At 43.1% G+C, this 24,026-nt stretch overlaps 1 protein-coding gene and 4 pseudogenes across 1 annotated transcript in view; 2 read left to right on the plus strand and 3 right to left on the minus strand.

Annotated features, from left to right (window-relative positions):
• Positions 1 to 521: 521 nt before the first annotated feature.
• Positions 522 to 4,535, minus strand: LOC146454809 (uncharacterized; annotated as a pseudogene).
• A 7,057-nt stretch (positions 4,536 to 11,592) lies between these two features.
• On the plus strand, positions 11,593 to 12,272 carry LOC146454810 (uncharacterized; annotated as a pseudogene).
• LOC146454811 (uncharacterized) lies at positions 11,911 to 14,163 on the minus strand (annotated as a pseudogene).
• A 3,210-nt stretch (positions 14,164 to 17,373) lies between these two features.
• On the plus strand, positions 17,374 to 18,820 carry LOC146454812 (uncharacterized; annotated as a pseudogene).
• Positions 18,821 to 23,834: 5,014 nt separating this feature from the next.
• The window catches only part of LOC146454813 (uncharacterized), a 2,223-nt gene continuing 2,031 nt past the window's right edge, over positions 23,835 to 24,026 (minus strand). Inside the window, exon 2 of the mRNA XM_085095190.1 lies at positions 23,835 to 24,026. This exon is cut by the window's right edge and continues 383 nt beyond it. Coding sequence (XP_084951316.1) covers positions 23,897 to 24,026 — 130 coding nt within the window. The 3' untranslated portion in view covers positions 23,835 to 23,896.

Below are 24,026 nucleotides of genomic sequence, written 5' to 3' on the forward strand. Positions count from 1 at the left end.
GATTACATTAGCCTCGCAATTTCTCACTGAGAAAATGAGGAATAGAGAAATGAAGAGAATAGCGTTCCGGAAGTAAAATTTGACACTTTAATACGCCTCAAACTTCAGCATCAGCACTGAGTCCTGGGAATCGCGTTCCTCCGACAGACCACGGTGGCGCCACCTCATCACAAAAGGAGCCAACACAGCAGAGGAGCGTAAGTGCTTTCAAGCCGAGCAGAAGCGTGCAGCACACAAGGCCAGAGCCAACAGCACAACGCCTACCCACTTCTGCCCTACCTGTGGGAGAGGCTTCCTCGCCCGGATAGGCCTCATCAGCCACCTCCGGACACACCGAAGCAGCTCTACTACCTAAGAGATGTCATGGTCATCTTCGACTACGAAGGACGAACATCATCACGCCTCAAACGCGGGGAAGAAAAATTGAAAAGTAATTATTTCTTTGACTTTCATACGAGAAGAACATGAGTTGATGAAGCAAATAAAAACAGTTAATAATAAAAATAATAATTATAAAAATATTCCAAGTAAAATGTTATTTACAGGTTAAAAGTACCTATTAAAACTTATTTACAATTCTTTTCGATAAAGAAGACTATTTTTAAGCACATTTTTTTTTTGAAGAAAAGGGGAAAAAAATCTCATCGAATTACAACAATATTATTATTATTCATTGATTTTTACCTAAAAAAAACCCATCAAACTATATCATAAAAAAAAGAAACAAGAAAAAGTATGTATAAAAATAATAGGACCTAGATTTTGGCGAGGCATCTATCTAATTCGAAGTCTGCGTCTCGAACGTTACTTCCAATTACTCTTCTAACTGTTCTAGACCCTCTTAGACAGAGTAAAGCGGACCTAAGGATTGCAAAGGATACTTTAGAACGTATCCAAGAGACAGTGGTGGCATAGTTCTCTCCTTTCTTCGCTGCGACTAGCTCTGCCAGCCTGTCATGGTATCTCTTGCACTCCTCTCCCATGCCGCCTGTTGTTGTAAAGACTAATGGTGTAAATGTTCCCTGTTCCACGTCCATCACTCTTTGCGTATACAATCTCTTCTTGTCGTTCTCGTGCTGCTTGTATATCTGCTTGAGGTCCAGGTCTCTATAAGAATCAGCGTTGGGGTAACATACCCGTACATCAAAGAACGCTGACCTTTGTCTTTCCCAAAAACCTCTGGCATGGATGTCTAGGCGAGCGTTGGGAGCTCTGTTAGCTCCGCTTGGAAGCGACTCTCCCGTGAGTTCCTGGAAGACGGGGTCAATCTCGACATCATTGCAGACCATGCCGAGCATGTCTGCCTCAGGATCTCTTAGCTCATTATGGCGCTGTATTATGAAGCCGCCACGCCTGCAGACCATGGCATGATCAACATTTAAGACATCGCCACACACGCAAATAGATGGCTGTCGGCAATTTCCCAGTCATATCTGAGCTTTAGAGCGTCTCGAAACTCGCCCTTGTTCAGACTGAAGCCCATCTCATCGATCGGTATGACTGTCAGCCAGTTAGATGCACCTTTTTCAGAAGCGAGTTCAACAGCACGTTGTGTCTTGGGAGTGAGAGAGTTCTTGATGTCATTCAGTCTTGTTCGAAACATTTCGTTTTTCTCTCTTCGCACACTCTGCTGTAGTGAACTAACAATGGCATCCTCTGGTGTTTCATGGGCTTGTGAAACAATTTTCTTGACTAGTGGCGCTGTGGTCTTCATTGACGCTTGGTACTGTAGATCTGTGTCCTGGCTTGGATTTATAATTCCTAGCCCCCCCAGTCTAACTGGCAGTGCCAAGAGGTCCCTCTCGCTCGGCGTTGTGCAATGATGGTCCGTTATCGACGGTATTAAGACATTGGCAATGGCGCGTTCTAGAGGTTCTAGTAGATCTTCTATATCTGGGAGTGTTCTAAGAAAATGTCCATCGGTGCCGCAAGCCAAATGTAAAGGCTGCGTAGCAGGCTTGTGGTTGTGACATGGCACATTCTGCCAACTTAACCACCTGGCTTATCCAATCCTCCACTTTGCTACCCACGTATTCTTCCAGATATTCTCTAGAGCCTAGGGCTGCCCCCAGATGCTTTTGACCCTGCGTAGAGATGTTAATCGCAGTACCTTCAAAAATTACTCGAGCATGCTCCACCTTTTCAGGTTTGGTAATAAGCCAACATTTCTTAAGGGCAATTTAGACGGTACAATTTTGCCTACGATTTGTCGCATGCGATTTCTAGAGCGCGCGCTGCTTGCGTCATGTAAAAATCGTACACAACTCTCGCCACTCAAAATTGCCTTTACCTACGATTGTCGTAGGATTTAAAACATGTTTTAAAATCCTACGACATTTTTTGTGTTGTGTGCGTCTGTCGTGAGGATGTTGTAGGTTGATTTACACGACGCGATTCGTGTTGTAGGCATGGCGTATGCGTGTCGCATGCGACAAATCGTAGGCAAAATCGTACCGTCTAAATCGCCATTTAGTGTTTGGGTAGTATCCCAGATTCGGCCCGGCTTCAGTCAGTTCGTCCCACCATTGCTTTATAGCTTCCAAAGATCCGGAACCACTTGCGTCATCGGCATACCAGCATTGTTTCGCGTCACTAGAGGGACACAAGCGTGTAATCAAGGGTTGAAGGTTAATGGCGTAATTCGCCATCGCCAAGGGATCCCCTTGTGTTGTGCCTTTGGCGGATTTGAGCTCGCTTCCTCCTGTTATAAACAGTCTCGCCGATTGCCGGTACGTGTTTTTTGCGTAGGTTGCTATGGGTGTACACAGAACCCTTATATTGTGAAGCGCAGCAGCTCTGTTTAATGTGTTGAAAGCATTTGAGGCATCAATAAGGAGTACGGCATCTGTTTCTTCCTCTTCGAATATAGAATGCATTGCATGGACAGCAGCCTCGCTCCCGCTCCTAAGGCCTGCGCACACCTGTAGTGATCCACTAGCGTCGAGAACATACTCCTTGGTAACCTTCATGACGCACTTTCCAATTACCCTTCTGATAACTTCACCCACACCAATTGGGCGCACTGCACCCTCGCCCTTGTCCAAAGGTATCAGCCTATTGGCTAATATTGGTTCAATAGTCCGTGGGTCAATATATTCTGCACATAACTTTCTGGTCATTGTTGTTAAGGCATCACATAGGTTCGCACTTGATTTCTTGAAGGATTTACAAGTGGGACCTCCCGATCCTTTGGTTTGTAGTGCTGCCTCGCGTATCATTTCGCCGTTAATCTGCTGGTATAGCGAATCATGTACTTCCACTACTGGTCCAAAGAGTATCAAGCCAAGCTTTGCGTCTTGTGCCTCAGGGTGTTTCTCATGGAGCTGTCTCATGACATCGTCGGTCAGCGTTAGCACCCCACCGTAGTCGTCATCGCTTAGGAATCTCAGAGCAGAATTTATCCTTGCATGACTAGCTTGGCAAATATCTTCGCTTTATCTGGTGCATTTACCCTCTTGGTCTTACGGATACACTTTTGGATCGCTCGTCCCTCGCGCAGTAGACTTTCGATTTCCCCTTCTTTCCATAGCGCCAAGCGTTTTGTCAGGCACTCTTGATGGTCTTTTGCTTTTGATTTCATGCTTGGCTTTTGTAGTGCTGTTGCTAATAAAACAATAGCAGCTTTAAGCGCTATGTGTTGCGCATGTGATGCATTGTTCCACTCAGTAATGTGTTGTGTTAATTGGTCAATAAACTCTTGCCCGACTTTACCATAAGGGACAAGGAAGGTGTTTTTGCGCCATTGTGTGATTTCATCGTAAGCTTTGATTATGGTTGACGAATTGACTGTTATTATTGTTCCGTCCGCTCTACGCCCCCAGCTGACTATTGATGGCATGTCCACAGCGCTGAAATCAGGTAAATGTCCTGGTGCGTGCACACCAGCACGATCCTCACTGAAAGCATCATCAGTCACGGCTTCTGGTTCTAGTTGTTGTTGTACATTTTCTGCGATGTTATTATTCTCCGTCGGCGGCTCTATTGCAGTATGCAAATTCGGGAAGTTTGCCGGGTCCAAATTAGCATTCTGACTGGTGTTGTCACGATTTTCAAAGTCATCGCTTTCGTGTTGAGGAGGCGTAAATAAATTTCTCTGAAATCCGACTAAGGCTGACTGCTCTCCTACATTATCACCATTAGCCACTCCACCATTAGCCGCATCAGTAGCGCAAGTCTCATCAATACTGTCATTCTTTTTTTTCGAGCCTGGAGGCTTGATCCCGTAGATTTTGGCTTTTGATTCCTAGATGTTCATATCCTTTCTCAATCCATAGCTCTGTCATTACTGCTATATAGCCCTTTTTGCTACCGTTGTCTTTGCACGGTGGGTTTTCTGATGCCACGAGCTCCTTTGCTTTCTTCTTACATTCTAACAGGTCTCTGTTCATCTGCTCTGTCCATTTCACTTTCGGTCGTGATCCTTTCGACATCTCAATATTGCTTGGCGAAAGCTTCAGTAGAATCTTGGCGCTGAGGTAGTCTGTTTAATTTCTTTTGCCCAATTCCTCACGTAACGTCTGCCTCTAACGACATCTAATGTAACAAGACCAGCAATGTCGAATGTTCAGCCGCACGCCATGTTCGGCACGTCTTTTCTTTTCCACTTTGCTTTGACATTTCTTAGGATCGAAAAGTGCTTTAAATCAACTGATGTTGGCTTAAAGGTTGTGATTCTGTTCCAAGTGTTACCAATGGCTGTTCTTTTGTACTCTTCAACGTTTTGGTGGAGGTGTCTGCGCGTATATATAGCCGACATAACCCGCATCGCACAGGGCACATTTATAGCTGTACACAACGCATATTTAGTTAATGATTGGTCATTTGGCTCATGTATATTAACATCATGTTGGATTTTTCTGCTTGTAAAGTCGAGTTGAATTTAGCTGGTAGCCAAAGCCCAGGCTACCAGATGCATCATTGTATAACTCAAGCTGAGTTGAAGTACACCATGCATCTGAGAGGAAAAACGAACGACCATTAAACCCGGAGAGAAAAGTCTGCCAAACGTGAAGGTCCTCTTTAACCTCCCATGATAACCGGATAAGAAAATGAGGGGCTCGAACACCAATGGTTAGATCAATCAAAGGACGCAGAAAGGCTCAGCCTGGAACCACTACCGAACAAGCAAAATTAAGAAGGCCTGTCAATGACTGAATTGCTGTCAGAGTGACTTTCTTACGGGTGAGGAATTCCGAAATTAACATGCGACACTTAACAAGCTTCTCATGTGGCAGACGCGCCTCTATCAAAACAGAATCTAATTCGATACCTGCAAAGGTAATTGTGGATGCCGGGCCCATGGTTTTCTCCGGTGCCATGGGAATGCCCAAATAGCTGCATAGCATTAAAAACTAATTAAGTTGAAAGTGACAAAGCTCCTTAGTAGGGGCAACAATTAAAAAATCATCTAGAAATCGTTCAGAAATCGTTCAATTTCTGTTGGGCAATCCATTCAATTGCAGTACTAAAGGTTTTGAAAGTTTTGCAGGAACTGGAACAGCCCATAGGCATTGCCCGGTCATAGTAATAAAGACCATTCCAACATATCCCTAAGAGATGGTAGTTTTGTGGGTTAATAGGTATAATCCGGAAGGCATTTTTTATATCTGTCTTAGCAAGAAAACACCCAGAGCCAACAGACTTGGTGAAACGAATTGCATCCTTAACAGTGGCATAGGAAACCCGAGTAATCTCAGGGGAAATTCCATCATTCAAAGAGGAGCCCTTCGGAAACGAAAGGTGGTGAATTAAACGGAATTCCCTCGGAGACTTCTTGGGCACCAGACCCAGTGGAGAGACCTGAAACACTGAAAAAGGGGGAGAGGAAAAGGGACCGGCAAGCCTATGGGTAGCAAGTTTCTTGTTAAGTTTTGCATCGGATTCTGTAGGGCTGACAAAAGATTAGGATCACTACTGGAAACTTGGGAGCCTTCAAAGTGTAGGGGAAAACCATGTGCAAACCCCGCAGACAAAAATTCCACAATTGAATGGGTATACTCAGAAAGAAAATATAATAGGTGGTCAACTTTTATGGGTGTTGGTAACCGGGCGGGGAATCCCTGGGGATGGGCTAGGGCCACCACTGGGTTTGGGGGGTCCACGAGTTTGGGACTTGTTACCAGAATTTCTGTTGAAGCCGCGAAAACTACAATGCAGGGCCCGATGCGGCCCCTCACACTTACAGCAGGTATGCTTGAAAGAACACCCCGAGCATTCCTCTCCCCTATGATATTTAAAACAGTACCCCCTGGGGACACTAACAGCCTGATTTATTTTCCCAGTGCCTGTATTGGACTGGGGTTTACGGGACTGGGAACTGTTCTGGGCCATGAGCCAAAGCTCCCAATGGACATTACCCCAAGGCACAGCGGTGGATTGGGACTGGCGGAGAAGACGAACATTTTCATCATATTAGCGCCAGTTGTGGCCCTTAGTGGCAAGGTCTTGTATAATTGACCCATATTTCATAAGGCCAGGAGCAGCCTGGGGGTTCTTGCTCGAATAAACCGCTACAAACACATGGAAGGCCTGAAGCCAGGAATCGAAAGTAGATATTTTCTTAGGCTTGGCTAAGGGCTCAAGAGTTAAGGAGGGCGCCGACCCTTCATCCAAATGCTAAAGGGTGAGTTGGCACCTCCCATTTTGGACAGGAGTGACCAACAGGGAGCCACAGTCAATGTACTGTTCCTCCCAAATCTTAGTTTTTAATTTGAGAGGGACTCTGGCGTCGGCAGGTATGCTAATCGAACTAAAGATGTCCTTGGGTTGAGTGGAAGTGGAGGAAGACAGGGCCTCCCCTGCCAGGGAGGATTGAAAAGAGGCAATCGCACCCCGCAAGGACATTTCTGCCTGCCCAACCACCCCCTTATTAGATGATGCCACGGGGGCCTCTGTGCTGGGCTCCTGTGCCTCGCCAAGCTTCTTGGTGACTTCAGCCGTGACCGTTGCAATGATGTGCTGCAGTACACAAGGAGAGAGAGCTGCGGATGAGGCAGGCGGAGAAACACTGCCACTGATCGCGGGCAATGCATCACCCCTATGCTCACTACCCACTTGGCTAGGGCCAACTCCGTCTTCGTACACTTGACCAGGGTCACCTGCTGGTTGCTGATGGCGACGGCGACGGCTTGGCACTGATACGAGGGGCTCTAGGGCCTGTTGGCTTAAACGTTTTTGGCGTTGTGAACGACGAGAAGGCATCTGTGAAAGAAAAACAAAAACGAAGGCAAAGAGACCCAGAGGCCTAAGGGGTATTTGATAATCAACTAGGAAAAAGGGGAAATAAATTAAAGCAGCAGGGGCTCAATACAAAGGAAAATATGAGACACGAGATCTCAAGTAAGCAAATACAAACAGAGCAACAATGGCTCTAAACAATGTAAAACAACACAAGACCTCAATGTAAAAATGAGGCATGAGGCCACGATGAATCAAATTATAAACAGAGCAACAGGGGCTGTAAACAAAGGTAGACATGAGACACCATGCCTCAAATAAACAAATAAAAGCAGAGCAACGAGGGCTCTAAACATTGTAATAAATGAGACACGAGGCCTCAATAAATCAAAATAAAAACAGAGCAACAGGGGCTCTAAACATTGTAAATAATGAGACACGAGGCCTCAATGAATCAAAATAAAAACAGAGCAACAGGGGCTCTAAACAAAGGTAAAAAATGAGACACGAGGCCTCAATGAATCAAAATAAAAACAGAGCAACAGGGGCTCTAAACATTGTAAAAAAATGAAACACGAGGCCTCAATGAATCAAAATAAAAACAGAGCAACAGGGGCTCTAAACATGGTAAAAATTGAAACACGAGGCCTCAATGAATCAAAATAAAAACACAGCAACATGGGCTCTAAACATTGTAAAAAAATGAGACACGAGGCCTCAATAAATCAAAATAAAAACAGCGCAACAGGGGCTCTAAACAAAGGTAAACATGGACAAGCATGACTGACGAAAGGTCGCCGCAACAGCAAGTCCGTAAAAAGGCAATCGGTGACACAGGTCCCCCAATAGACATGATGCGTATAATTAAGCGTTAAATAAAACATAGGCAGAAACGGCTAGCCACCAATAGAGAAAAGAAATAAAGGGGAAGTGGGGAAGTACCAAAGGACAAATGCAAACGCCCTAAATTTACTTAGCAAGCATCGTTAAAGCCTTAATAATGGCGCCTCGATAGCTGCGATACAGCCAATACTGGCCCACAGAATTCACGTGAATGCCAACGGGCAAAGATAGATCACAACTGGGCTCGCGAAAGCCAACATGGCGCCAACAGAAAACGCTATCTTGTTCGCCTAAAACAACTCTCAGGTAATTGTTTAAAATCGGCACCGCCTTGTTAAAATCCGACCCATGTAGATACTTTGTTCCACGAGGGAGGACCTCACAGACGCCAATAATTTTCACTGCGAAGGAATAGCGAAGGAAACGAGCAAAATCATCAATAGCGGAACCTACGACCTCGGGTGCACTGACAGTTAAATCATTGGTTCCAATTTCTTGAATAACAATGTCTGGGGCAAACTCAGTCAGGGCACCCAGGTCATAATAGAGAGCTTTAGATCCAGGACACGACGGTTCTGAGACGCGACCAGAAGTAATTTTCCACAGACAAGACATGTTGCGCATGCTCCACCCTACGATTTGCCGCGTCGTGACGGCGTAGAGAACGTGAGACAGAAGGATTTGGCGTTGCGAAGAAAACGTGAGTATAAATCCTTCTTGTTTTGAAGAAAATGGTTTAACCCTTTCACTGCTAAAGGCGACTAATGTTGCCGTTTTAGAGGCTACCACTGTCAAGATTGGCCACGTTCTCAAATCCAGAAATCTGGTTATTATGGTCTACTAATAGTGTTAATTAGTAAGTGTTTTAGGCTTTAAGAGCAAATAAACTGAGTTTATCTTCCGTTTGCCGTTCCATATCAACATTTATTTTCAAGCAAAACCAAAAATGCCCGTTTTCTGCGGCATCGACAAAGCTGAAAAACACACATCTTTGCTTCCAATTTTTTAATTCAAAATCTCATTTTAAAACCAAAATTCCTTCATGACAGCAAACCTTAATCTCATGACTAACCATTTATCTCCAATTTTGCCTTTCACGCGTACAGCTGTTCGAACATCAGCCATTTGATTCGAGCCACTTTTCAAAGCCCGTAATTTCCCCTTTGCCGTCCAAGTTGCATTCTGGGTAATTTCGATACAACGACGAAATGGAGGTCCCGCCATCTTAATTCAGTAGTTTTTTTATAAGTGTCGAGCCACCCGGTCCTATTGGCGAAATATCGCACACATCGTTTTCTTTGCAAGTCAAATCTCCCCCAAATTGCCCAGGTAGGTCCGAGAATCCACCCACAGAACGGCCAGAGAGACAACTTCACTCGTGAGCCACCATGACTCGATACGAACCCTTTTGGCGTCCCAGTCGCTATGAAATCATCTCTCACCTCTGGATTCTTTCAGAGGATTGCCTCTGCTCTCCATTCCAGCTTTATGATGCCAGCCTGGGAGCTTCTGCAGTGCAAAATGGCCCGAAAGTACACTTATAAACCAGCAACTTATCGATTAGAATGTGTTTGTGCTCGCGAGCAAAACAACAATTCAAATAGGTGACGTCACAAAAAAACTTGAGTCCTCGTCATTGCAGAGCAGCGAACATTTCAAAGGAGATCTTCATATAGGACAACTAAATCCGTTTTGATCATCTACATCGAGATAATTGTCCAGAGAGACCAAGAAATTTGGGAGTTAAAGGGTTAAGGGAAAAAATGAAGGTCACGTGACCGGGACTTGTGACATCACCAGATGAAAGCCATAGACAAGCATTACTCAAAACTATGGTTGCAGCTAGGATATCCAGGATTAGGGTTAAGATCTAGGGTTAGGGTTAAGTTCTGGCCCCTAGGGTGAGGTACGTGTGAGGGCTATGGTTTGGACGAGGGTAAGTCACATGACAGACACTCCCACCCAACTTTGACACTATTGGATAAATGCCTGTTGTCCTTTGGCTATCTTGAGTCTAAAATACTTTTTCATTTAAGCCGAAATTTCAAAATCACTTCCCCTCTTACTCTGATTTCGTCCTTTCTTACAACGTTGGTCATTTTTGGGCTCATGCCAGCTACCCTCCCCCTCTAGTTCTAATTTCCTGTACTCAGATCTCTACAATACTTTGCAAAAATACTAATATCGATGATATTTGCCGATTGGCATGGTTTCCGAGTTGAAATTAACGAGTGGCTGACAACCAGTATCTTTAGTTAACCCTTTCACTGCTAAAGGCGACTAATGTCGCCGTTTTAGAGGCTACCACTGTCAAGATTGGCCACGTTCTCAAATCCAGAAATCTGGTTATTATGTTCTACTAATAGTGTTAATTAGTAAGTGTTTTAGGCTTTAAGAGCAAATAAACTGAGTTTATCTTCCGTTTGCCGTTCCATATCAACATTTATTTTCAAGCAAAACCAAAAATGCCCGTTTTCTGTGGCATCGACAAAGCTGAAAAACACACATCTTTGCTTCCAATTTTTTAATTCAAAATCTCATTTTAAAACCAAAATTCCTTCATGACAGCAAACCTTAATCTCATGACTAACCATTTATCTCCAATTTTGCCTTTCACGCGTACAGCTGTTCGAACATCAGCCATTTGATTCGAGCCACTTTTCAAAGCCCGTAATTTCCCCTTTGCCGTCCGAGTTGCATTCTGGGTAATTTCGATGCAACGACGAAATGGAGGTCCCGCCATCTTAATTCAGTAGTTTTTTTTATAAGTGTCGAGCCACCCGGTCCTACTGACGAAATATCGCACACATCGTTTTCTTTGCAAGTCAAATCTCCCCCAAATTGCCTAGGTAAGTCCGAGAATCCACCCACAGAACGGCCAGAGAGACAACTTCACTCGTGAGCCACCATGACTCGATACGAACACTTTTGGCCTGGGAGCTTCTGCAGTGCAAAATGGCCCGAAAGTACACTTATAAACCGACAACTTACCGATTAGAATGTGTTTGTGCTGGCGAGCAAAACAACAACGGTTCAAATAGGTGACGTCACAAAAAAACTTGAGTCCTCGTTATTGCAGAGCAGCAAGATGGTCATCTACATCGAGATAATTGTCCAGAGAGACCAAGAAATTTGGCAGTGAAAGGGTTAATATGTACCACCTCCACATATAATTCGAAACCTAGATTCATGTTCAAACATTATAGCGATTTTTACGGCGGCAACACAGCAAAGTTCTGACATTTTCGACTTTATTTACAGCTACGTAGAAAGATGGCTTCTGCGAAGTCTTCCAAGTAAGTTTTAAGTTATGCCTCTTGAGAGCTTCTTGAAAAATTATTCGTGTTTTTAAGCAGCTATACGCGTGGATTTTCGGAGAACACGCAGGAAGGAATTTTTAGTGGACTGAGCACAAAATTAAGCTCTTATCAAATCTGGGCTCAAATTATAATAAGCTTAACTCGGTTTTCAAGTTTCTGTTGCTGTTTTTCTTTTAGTTCAGTGATGTGTTGGACGAAGGACCATGACATAATCCTGTGTCGAGAAGTCGCCAATCTAAACCCGTATTCGACCAAAAAGAGGTTAACAATGAGAAGCGGTATTTGGGAGAAAATTGCAGACAATTTAAACAAATGTTCAGTTCCCAAATTTACCGTTGATAAGCGCTCGGTTTGTGACCACGTAGGGAATCTTGTCAACAAACATAAGAAAAAGCTGAGAGATGAGGAGAAAGCTACAGGGATAGCACCAGATGAGCCCTCAGAACCGGACAATGCTTTGGATACGATCATAGCTTTAGAAGAAAGTGCAGATGCCGAAGTACATGAAGCGGATACCGTAAGGACAAGGAGAAGGCCATGGAGAAAGTATCAGCGACCAGGAAAAGAGAGTCGGCAGCAGGTGAAAACGAAGACGACGATTTCAACAATAAACGGCAACGTCGACGAGGGAGTGATGCAATGGTGTATTTATCCAAAAGAGCTGAGATAAATTATGAACTGAAGCAAGAAGAAATAAAAATGAAGAAAGAGCAGCAAGACTTTGAGAAGAAGCAGATGGAGGTCAACAGGCAACAGTAATTGCAGATCCAACAGCAGCAAAATGACATTCTTAGGATGATGCAACAACAGCAACAACAAAGTCAGCAACAAAGTCAACAACAGTTGATGAACAGTCAAATGCTGATGATGCAACAGCAACAGGAGCAAACGAAAGTACTGATGGCTTTATTGGAAAAAGTAATTAATAAGTAATTTTGACTATTGCTTCTCAGAGATGATTTTTGGGACAGTTGATGTTTCTATTCGTAAATTGTGTTTCATGAACAATCTCTTTCACTATTGTTACCCTTTGTAAGCCATTTTATGTATTAATTGATTTAGTGAAAGGGACACTGTCCTTATTTTATATTCATTCCTGTTACTTTGTTAAGGGAAAGACCATTTTATTTTTGAGGTGAGGGTTGGGCAAATACTCCAAAAAGTTCCTTTTTTATTTCTACTTTAAAACTTCTATCTCTTTAATTCTTTGCAATTGGTACATCTGTACTTCTTGTTTATTCTAAGTCTTTTATTTTATGTATTCTTGTTTTTAGAGGATCCTCTTGAAAACCACTTTCAGTGATGGAGGACTCAGAAACAACATAAATAATCGTCAACAAGTGAAAGAAAATTGATGTACTACTGGTTAGATACCCCCCCCCCCCCCCTCAAAAGTAAAATGGTACATTCCTAAGTATACAGAGACTGTTAAACGAAACAGTCATTCAATGCTGGTGGTTCAAGTCCAAAGAAATCAGCTGTGGTGTTTGAATAAAGGCATGTTAATGCGTTTCGTAAAATTGCACAAACTATGTAAATTTTTCCCACTTGACTTAAACCAATCTTCAAGTTCTTCTTGAAGTCCAAAAATTTGAAATAGTTAATTACGTCTGCGAATAGCTATTTCACAGATGCACGAACTGCACTCATGGATTCATTAAAAATCTCCGTTGGCCTTGTTAAAACGCCAACACGGAATGGTGCCTGAAGGTGAACCCTGAGTGGGTATGCTGGGTCCCCATATAAGCACATCTCTCTTCCGGCAGGGTTGAAAGCAAAACCTTCCAGATCATCATACAATTGAGACACTGCCAAGATTCTTGCATCATGCATTCTTCCCTCTGTAAGATTAAAAGTTATGGAAAATGTTGTGTTATGTGAGCAAATCAAATTTTAGATCTCACAAAAGTGGGGGGGGGGGGGGGGGGAAGTGGGGGTTATAGAAAGTTATGGACGAATAAAAGGAGAAGTGTATGCACAAAATCAATGGCAAGAGCATTGTTTTTTTTTGGGGGGGGGGGAGACTTGATGGAGGGAGAGTGCAAAAGAAAGGAAATACAGTATTTACCTACAGGACCATAGAGATGGGCAATCAGTCCATTCGGTAGCGTGACAGACTGAAATTTCAGGGCATGGACTCGCTTGTGCCCGTTGTAAACAGTTCTCTGGTTCACTATCGGTCGAGTAATGGGGCGCACAGTTCCATCTATGAATCCAAAGCAGTTTTCAGGAGCAGCTCCTTTGTTGTAGAGTACATTTGAGTACGTACTCAGTAAGGCTGGGCTCAAAATGCCGTGATTCCACTGGGTGACTCTGTGTCCGTGTTCGGTGTAAATCCAGTCTATAACCTCATTGCTGATGAGGCTCAGTTCTGGCACCGATCGTCCAAATATCGGAGTCATATCTGAATATCGGCACGGATATGCAAACCTCTTCAGCACTATGCACAAGCCTTCAGTTCCATCGCAGATAGTTCCATTGACGCATTTAAAAATGGGAGGAACTCTCAAAGCTTCAACAAGTAAGGGAAGATCTCCTTTCTCCACGCGAAAATCGGCTTTACATTCGGCCGGATCTTTGTTTACAAAAGAAAAATTATCATACGAAGAGTAAGGAAAGGGAGGATTTCGAGGTGTGTATTCCTCGTACAACAAAGCAAATTCTTCGTCGTCAATCATTTCTTCTCCCAAGCACAATAACAACATTTCTTGGGCTTTTTTGAACGATGCCATATTTTTCTTTCATCAAAACATTAATGTTAAATTACCGCGTCGAATAGACTCGCGTCGCAAAACTAAAGTTTATTTTTCCCGCGCTTACAACGGCGTTCTCGTTCCAGTCTTTTGTTCGGTCACCGCGTCCTGGATCTAAAGCTCTCTATTTGATCAATTTCTGGACCATGCGTCTGCCGGTGCCATGTAAACGCATGTGGACTTGCCCTTGTAGGTTAAAAGTCTCGGAGGCTCGCGGATCGAAATCGTTCTTGAGATCAAGAGCTAATCGACGTACGAAAGAATGACATAAAACGAGAACTTTTGGAGAAAGTGTAGTTTCCATCTCGACAACAGAAAAATTGCTTAGCGCCACGCGGTCTGGAAATAAGCAAGGCAAAACGAAACAAATACAGGAAAAATTGGTAAATAAACGTAATGAAGAGGAACGTAAACCCAAACAAAAGAAAATTCAGAACACAACAGAGAGAAAACCGAGAACCCGTGGTTTATATAGGCTTACCTTGAAAGAACAAAAGCACATCTTAATCCGCTGCTGAACCGTGACGAATGACTATGGCATGATCATATTGATCATATGACTGATACAAGCACCTAAAGGGGGGTATACCTTATTTCAATTACTTCTTCCCCAAGCCCCAGGACCACTCGATCCAATTAATTACTAACAAAGGCGGGAAAAGGCATAAAAATTCTATTTGCGGGCAAATATTTTATTTTTGGGTATTAAAATAACGAGTCTTCAGAGAATAGAGGCGGGACGGCTGTCTCTTGTACTCTCTACTCCACCCTAATTAGCGGCTAAACATAGGCCTTGTGATGTGCCTGTTTTTACTGTCTACGTAGTTTTCTCAGCACAACCCGTAGCCCGGTTTGATCATATTTTCAGACAAAATCTTTTTCTCCATGCGCATGTCCTCTGTTGGCACCCGTTTTGTTTTCGTTCGAAATCTGAATGTTCCAAGCTGTAACTTTCAAAAGCATCAAAAATTAATCTGACCCAAACCCATATTTGTCCAGTAATTTTGTGGCTATACGTACGACTAATTGCAACAGAGGCTTTTTGTTTGCCAATCAGTTGGAACTCAACACGTTTAGGGGGACTAACTTAACTATAGAATAAGAGTTGTTGCTAAGGTGCTTTTAAGGATAGTCACTTTGTGCGGGATACTCCGATTTTGCAATGTTTTCTAGCGTTTTATTGGTAAGATTTACGAACATGGACTGATGGGTTTTAAAGATTGCCATTGCACGCATGCCTCTAGTTCCGTTTCCAACCACGTGGCAGAAAGAAAAATCCCTACAATTCGGAGAAAAAGGGATAGAGTTCCGATTTGTTTCAAAGGATGGAGGTATTCTAGCGTTCTTGATAACCTAACGTAATCATTTACTGTTTTTGTAAATAGTAGAACTGTTCCTGAAGAGGATGGATAAATATACGTGCCTATGACGTCAGTGGACTCTCACTAATTTGCGGTGGAATAAATTAACGACACTTTTGTCTTGATCTCATAAATAAAATGCGGTGGATTCTTATTAACGTGGCATTAATTATAATAGGATGTTGTCATCAGTCTTACCAACTGGTTATTATCCCGTTTGACAGGTTTATCAATTTTGTAATGTTTTATTTTTATCTTAAGGCAGTCACGGTCGGTATAACTAGTTTGGCAGGTTTTTGATGATGAAATCGTTCATACAATAGAAAACTTTTTTTCCGGTTCATTGATTCATTGCTGCTAAATTATGCATTTTAATAATGGCGGACGCAAACTAAACACACACAGAGATTTCACAATATGTATATCTGAATAACGTTGATTAGTATATACCGCACAAGTAAATAGTACTTTTCGCGCGCGCTGATTGGCCAGCTCGGAGGTGATTAGCCAAGTACTATTCACCTCCAAGCAACCGAAGAGAAACAAGATGGTTTCCCGTTTCGCCACGGTTACTTAAGAGGAATTTATTTAGATAAACGAGGCAGCTGTTACAAAAAAATACAAAAATGGCAACAAATTTTAGTTTGACGGTATTAAATGGTAAGTTATTTAATCTCTCCAACCTCATATTCTAAGGCGAAAAATAAAACTACAATGCCTTGTTTACGATGTAGACAATTAAACATCTAATGTTTTGGAGCATGGTTTCAAAATCAAAACGAATTTCACACAACAATTAAAGAAGTGACACCTTAGAAACTAAACAAGTGTCTCAAAAAGTTTTAATTGTTCGCAAGAAAGCGAGACGGAACTTTCTACAACAAGAAATCGCTTACCGAGCGGCGCGCGAGATTTTAAAATTTCCCACCGTTTGTCGGTATACTGTCAAAAATAAAGGAATTTTGGCCCGCTAGTTATTCAGCTTGTGTAGTATATACTAAAACAATTATTCACCTCAGTGTCGGTGAAAGTGGTGGATATTTACCTCGCCCCGATTCACCTCCACTTCGGTGAATAATTGTTAATTATTTTTGTTGTTGATGACTGTCCACCTTTACTTACGTTATCAGGGGTCGACGCACTTCTGGCTATCAGATCGTGGACTAAAACTCTTGAATAACCTCTCTCTGATCAAACGGTCCGTTAGCCAATAATTATGCAAACATAAAGTGACCCGAATCCAAAGCGTACGTTTGCATTCAAACTATTCGGAAAAAGTCCATGGGACAACCTGTAAAAGTCAACTTTTTAACAAAAACAATAGACAGCTTAAGTTAATAGTAATCACTAATAAATTCTTCGTATTCAAAGAGGCTCGCAGCAGTTAGTCTGGACTTAGGGTGGAAGTTTTGAAATTACAATCTCGCATAGAATATAAACTTCGATCTCCTTCATACTACATCATCATTTCAACATATGATCAAAGTTAATTTTCTCATCGGTTTCCAAGCAACAGTTATTACCATAGCAACGGTAGCGCATAGCTACTCATTTTAAACATTGTCGATTATCTCGAAATCTACTCAGACACTTTATGACGAAACGTTAGGGATATAGACTACTCAATCGAGACAACTTGTAAGCGAAATTAGAAAAAAATGTGTAAGAGCGTTTTTAAGTAAATAATGAATCAATTTTTATGGGGTGATTTTGTTTATTCCTACATTTTTCACCAATATCTCCGCCAAAAAAATTGACACTTTAGCAAAACATTCTAAATGTATATTGAGGTTCATGGGTGTCTCCGATTTCAGATATTTATGCTTGAAAACGGTTAAAATAAAGCACAGATGAATGAAAAAGTTCCTACTTTGCATAAATCGAGATATCTTTAAAATGCCTATACATATTTTCCATACCGTTAATGACATCTTCTCGTTTGCTGATGATCTACATGGGATGACAATCGACGAACACGATATTTTAGTGTCATACGATGTTTCATCTCTTTTCACAAACGTGCCAGTGGATGAAACAATTGAAATCCTAGCGGAGAAAGCTTTTAAAGACGATTGGTTCAACAAGCAATACGACCTTAACATCGCAAAAACCAACCTTATAGAGTTGTTAGAGGTTGCTACAAAGAATCAGCTTTTTCAATTTGAAGGAAATCTGTACGAACAAGTGGACGGAGTTGATAGGGGCTCTCCACATGAGCCACTCATGGCAAATGCATTTATGTGCAAAATCGAAGAACAATTGACAAACCAAAACAAGATGCCCGCTTTCTATAAACGCTATGTCGATGACACCCTCAGCAAAATGCCCGATGTTTCATCTGCCTCTGAATTCTTGTCGACACTGAATGAAATCCACCCCTCAGTCAGTTTCACAATGGAACTCGAAGACAACGGCAAACTTCCCTTTCTTGGAATGGTGATTATCAGAAATGGCCCCCAACTAGACACGAAGGTCTACAGGAAACCAACCGATACTGGGCTTTTACTGCACTACCAAAGCCATGTTGACATGAAATACAAACATTCTCTGCTGAAAACAATGTTAAACCGGGCGTTCAAACTCTCTTCGAATTGGCATTTTTTTCCATCAGGAATGTGAACGTCTTAAAGGGATTTTTTCTCGCTTGCATTATCCTGAAACCATCGTAGAGAACACCATCACACATTTTATTGAAACGAAAGTTACTGAGAATGCATGTCCTGAACAACGGGTATCCGACGAACGAGCTCTCGTCAGAATCGTCCTACCTTTCAAAGACCAGAAATCGGCGAACGCGGTAAGACACCAACTTCATGATCTCAGCCGAAAGATCGATGCTGATGTCCATCCTGTCTACACAAGTCAGAAGATTAAGAGCAAAATCAAACCAAAGGAACATAAACCTCCCATTGTAAATCAACAAAACGTTGTTTATTATTTCAAATGTGGTCTGTGCGATGCAGACTATGTTGGCTTCACGAGTCGACACTTACATCAACGTGTGGAGGAACACAAACGATCAGCAATTGGCAATCATGTAAAGGACGAGCATGGACAGGATCCAGAGACCATTAAAAGCAACTTCAGAATCCTGAGAAAGTGTCAGAGCAAACTCGACTGCTTGATCTTCGAGATGTTGTTTATTCGCGACCTAAAGCCGAAATTGAACAAACAATGCGACTCGATCCGCGCGAAGTTATTTGTTTAATTATTTCACTTTTAAATACCTTTTAAATACCTTTTATCGTTTTTAGCGTTCCTTTGTATTTATCATTCACGCTATTATTTTTTATATTGTTTAGATGTGAATATCTTAGAGCTTTTTAAGTCAGTATCTCATTAGTTTTTTCACAATTGTATATAAGCACCTATTTTACCTCTCATTTTGAACTTGAAAATGACCGTCGGACGGTCGAAACGTCGTTCTCTTTTAACGTTAACTTTTATAATTAAATCAATTTCGAAAAACTTGTTGATTGGTAAATTACAAGCGGTTAAAGTAAGAATTCTTTTCGATATCCACGCAAGTTTTAGGCTTAGGAACCGAAACCTGTGTTAGATAAGAAGGCTGAATCTTGGTCAAGTTTCAGTCGTTATTCGCTTTCTCCGAACAAGATCTTTATTTTGTTTGTCCCGGTCTATTTCACTGCTATTCACGTGCTTTGAATATTCACCATAACGTGAAGTCGTGCAAAAGGTAAAATTTACCATGGAAGACTTGAGAAGCAGGAGTATATATTTATGTAAATTACCTTTTGCACGACTTCACGTAATCATAAATATTCCGTAGTATAGTATAGTATAGTATAGTATAGTACTTTATTCTCAACGTTCTCTCTCTCACGCTATGTTGAGATTGGGCACCGACAGTCTCGTCCTGTTGATGAATGTTCTGAAGAGGAAAGGGGAGGGTTTGGGTAGGGAAAATCAAACGCAGGACGAAACTTGAAGGCTGGTGAAAGAGAGAACGTCAGGGCAAGGGATACCGTGTGCTGCATTTTATACTACAACACTTCGCTTGATCGACAGAATGGCATTGTTCACTTTGTCTCATCTCCTTTTATACGTGAGAGGTGAGACCGCTGAGAATAGTACTTTATTCTCAACGTTCTCTCTCTCACGCTATGTTGAGATTGGGCACCGACAGTCTCTATGTTACAGAGTGTCCTAAAGTCCCAAACCACTGGACCAAAAGGAAACCCCGTTCTCAGAATCCCAAACTCAAGGTGCCCCATCCTAAAAATTCGAAAAGTGTTTTAAACGAGATGCAACAAGGTTAAGAATTAAACGTGCGGAAAAGCGGATATAAAGTTTTTTAGACGGTTAAGCTCCATGTAGTTCTCTGTTAGGGCGGCTGTCGCGGAAGAGTCCGCGGATAGCAAATGAGAGGGACTATCCAAACGAAGCACCTCCGCTAGTTTCATGTAGTAGAGAGCAGTTTCTTTGTTATTCCATCCTACATGAGACATTATGTCCGCCAACTGGGAGCCAGATAACGCTAACGTTATGGCTGAGCCCGAACGGAAGCTGTGTAGCGTTTCTCCCTCATCGATCTTAGCTTCTTTCAAATACAGCTTTAAACGAGCTTCTGCTGAAGAACTTGAAAATGGTTTGTTCACAATATGACCTTGGGGATTAGTTGGTCGAAACAAGTAACCATTTGTCACAGAAACGCGCAACTCGGAAGCCACGGCTACATATGTCTCAATAGCTTTAACTGGACACAACTCAGGGTTAGGGTGTCTCCGAATCCCGAAGACGTTAGAGACGCCATCCCTCAGGGTTTTTCCCCATACGTGGTTGAACAACAGCCCATTGTCCTGGGGGAAACGCAGGATCTCTTCTGTTTTCACCATGCCAAGATCTGAACCACGATCACCGCTAAAGAATAACGTTTTGAAAAACGCTTGGTCCCGCGTCAATACAAACAGACCAGAAGGACTAACCGAGCGCTCCGCAATTTTCCGATTTAAAAAACGGGCCAGAAGCAACAATTTGGACAAAAATAGGGGAACTGCTTGCTTTGGCGTGATGCGGGCTCGTAATTGTTCCTCAGTTGACGCCTTAAGATATTTTTGCACTTCGAGTGAAGCGGCGGGGTTACCCAGACCTAGCAGGGAGTTCCACTCTCCACAGCGCCCGGTTTCCTTAAAAATGGCTCGCAGTTTTCCAATGTAGGAGTCGATTGTCTTGAATGCCAGGCGTTTAGGACATTTACACTTAGCTGCGTTTTGAAGGTGGGAATCGGGACACCCATTACTATGTACTATGGTTTTGCCATGTCGGTCTTTCCAGACCAAGAACCGAGAGATGTCAGTGGGGCTTGCCGAAAGGATGGTTTTACTATTCGGAAGGGACGCCAAGAAAGTTTCAAACTCCGTACGAAGTGAGCACTTCTGTTTTGAGTATGACGATTGAAGGGAGGCATTATTTAGGAGTTCCAAACGGATATCTATCGCTTGAAGGTCGACTGAGAGTTTAGGGCTCGGGACACTTGGGGAGACTGTTTTCCTCCTGTAGCCGCACATTTGGCAGAAAAAGAACAGCTTGTCGTTGGGGTGGCTGCACGAAGGACATGACACGGCTGGTACAAACGCTCGAACGGCTGGAGGTAAGTCCTAAAGGATATGAAAGTAAAACAAACAGTTCCTTCTTTATCCTTTAGATTTGTTTTGACATAAATGTATAAATGAAGCTATAAAACAACTGTCAACAGATGTATACTGGAAAACAATGATTTATTGACAACATTGATTTCACTGAAGTAATGGATGGAGCTAAATTAATGGGAGAATTGGCAAATTTAAAGATAGCTAAGTGTTCTTTGTTTGGCTCGTGCGCTAACCAAGAGCTACTACTTGCTTATCCGATGCAGAACACCCAGAGATCCCATGGGATAGGCCAATTGTTTGAAAACCCGTGTTTAGAGGGAGTGAGGAGCGCTCCAACGGTTCCGGCAACGGCCAGCAGGTATCGGGAAGAACATGTAGACGCTAACAAGGGCCACCAAAAATGCCTTGGGCATACGTCTGGTACTACGATAGTGTAGGATAATTGCAGGCTTCTCATATACTTGATAACATGAGGTATTAGGCAGATCGGGGGAAAGGCGTATGGGTTCTTGAATACAAACGGATCGTACAGATCGGGCGATTGCGCGAACACGTTCACTCCCAGGGATCCCGGCAGAGGGTTTTCAGAGAAGAAAGGTAACTTGGCACCTGACAAGTCGGATTGGGCGTTTGAAGGGCGTGCCATTAGATCGACAGAGTGCCCATTTTCGCCGCCATACCACTCTTGTACTACTGTCCATAGGGATGGGCACAATTTGGCATCCTGTAGGCTAAGGCGTCGCGAGGGGAAGTCGGCTTGGTTCTGAGAACTAGGCACAAAAGTAAGGTGCAAATCGATGTTGAGTTTCGTCATTGTGTTGAATAATTTCTTCAAGGCGCTAGAAAGCGATTGAGAACGAGAGCCCTGTCGATTCCATGAACGGACTAGAGCCATGCTGTCGACGAAGGCGTCGACCCACGAGTTTTTGATGGTATCAGCGAATGATTCAAGGACATTATTGAGCGCTAAGGTCTCCTTAGTGGCGATATCGGCTTGTATTGTTGAGGCGTCCCAGTAATCATAAACGTTCGCCTCAATGGCACCCGGACTCAGTGCACCTCCCCAAGCGAAGCGAGATGAGTCGGAGAACAGCCTGACATGTGTGTGTTTCTCAGACCGCCAGGGAAGAAAACCGTCCCAGGTCTCAAGGAATAGCCAGTGCTCAATTTCATTCTTTAGAGCGGCAGACATCTTTACAGGTCGAGCAGAACGCGTGGCGCGAGACACAGCTAGGTTTATTTCATTAACATAAAGCCTTGCGCCCGGAACTGCCAAGCTCATGGACACGCATTTACCGCTGAGCCTTTGCAAGGTTAGTAGGTCGAGGTTATCGCGAGCCAACGTTTCTTTGATGAGACGAAGAAGCTTTTCTTTTTTATGGGGTAACAAGGTAAACGCCTGTAGTTCAGAATCGATACCGAAACCAAGGTATGGCACCTGTTTTTTCGGGGTAAGGTGAGACTTCGCCAGACCGATAAAGTAGCCGAGGGAAATTAAGATGTAGCACGTGAGAAAAATACCCGCGACGGCCAGAGCAAAATTCACTTCATCCCTTGAGGCGAGGGCTTGATAGGCGGCTGGTAAAATGCCACCTGGAAATGACAGTTGGCCATTATGGCGGTCGTCAATATACAATGAAGAGGGAATGTTCCATGAACGAAGTCTGTGTGACGCAACTAGACCAGTCGTATGATATATATAGGCCGAGGATTTCCAGCCAAAAGGAATACATTCACTCACAAAATACCAACCTCCCCACTGGAAGCCAAAGTAAGTTCGACTGCTGGGGTGAAGTTTGATGTGGTCATATCCTGACTTGTCGTCGCACACTGTTTGGTAAAATCCTTTATTGACATACTTAGGCAAGTGTTGGACGCTATCCAAGGCAAACGGACGGTCTTCGATCCACAGATTAAGAAATCTATCGTCGTTGCAGAGACGCGGCTTGCTAGGCTCGACAGTGAGGGGCATAATAAGGTGGGGTGGGGTGCATTCTCCGACTTTGCCCCACAAAGAAATAGCACCGGAACGCAAACGGTCCAGGAGCGTATCAGAAATAAACGAGGCAAAAGGTTTGCACGACAGGTGGTTGGGGAAAGCGCAAGGCGGTGGACTACCACACTCGTAATTCCTTCCCTTGTAACTACCCTTAAACGGTCTAAAGAACTTCGTTACGTCTACACCGTTAGTAATCCAATCACGGACTTCAGAGAAGCGCTCATCGTTCATATCATTTAATAAAGCATTCCATTGTGGTGCATGGCGATGGAGTTCCCCTGCTAGGAAGTGATCTGGATCGCGGAAAACAAGGCGAGACATATCCGCTAATGAATTTCCCTGTAACACGAGGGCGATATCCTCATCAGAGATGTGGGAATTGTTTGCCATCCCTTGGGCCTCATCAACAACAGAACCATCGATGTTTATCCACTGTGACTTATTCATACCAACTGTGTTAGGCTTGCAACCGGGATGCTTTTCCCAATCGTGAAAGCAAGGGTCTGACAGCTAAAAGGAAAATAAAAAAGAACCTGGAAATAAATTAGGGCCCAAGGAATGGCAAACTCAGCCCCGGTAATCCGAGAGGGAAAGTGAGCTTCCCTTTGAGAATGCCACCCGAGGGGGGAAGGGTGCGATCGAAAAGAGATAATTGGTTCCCACATCTATGAACAGCGTAGCGAGTCGTAAAATATGTAAGTAATAATATGTTAATAAAACCCTGGGGGGGTGGGTATAATGTATATGAATAAACAAACATTGTGATGCAATAGTGTTCATTTGACTTTAATAGTACTAAAACGCATACAAAATGAGGATCGGGCAGATTCTGCTACTGAGATGTCGGTCGAGGCTGGTTGTGACCTGGACCGCCTGAAGAAAAATAGCGGGTCGTCGGAGACCGCTTAAAACATTGCGTAGACTTGTGTCCGGGCGTACCACATCTGTAGCAGGTCACTCGA

Source organism: Pavona decussata, unplaced genomic scaffold (assembly GCF_977016875.1).
Source record: "Pavona decussata unplaced genomic scaffold, jaPavDecu1.1 SCAFFOLD_300, whole genome shotgun sequence".
NCBI classification, from domain to species: Eukaryota; Metazoa; Cnidaria; class Anthozoa; order Scleractinia; family Agariciidae; genus Pavona; species Pavona decussata.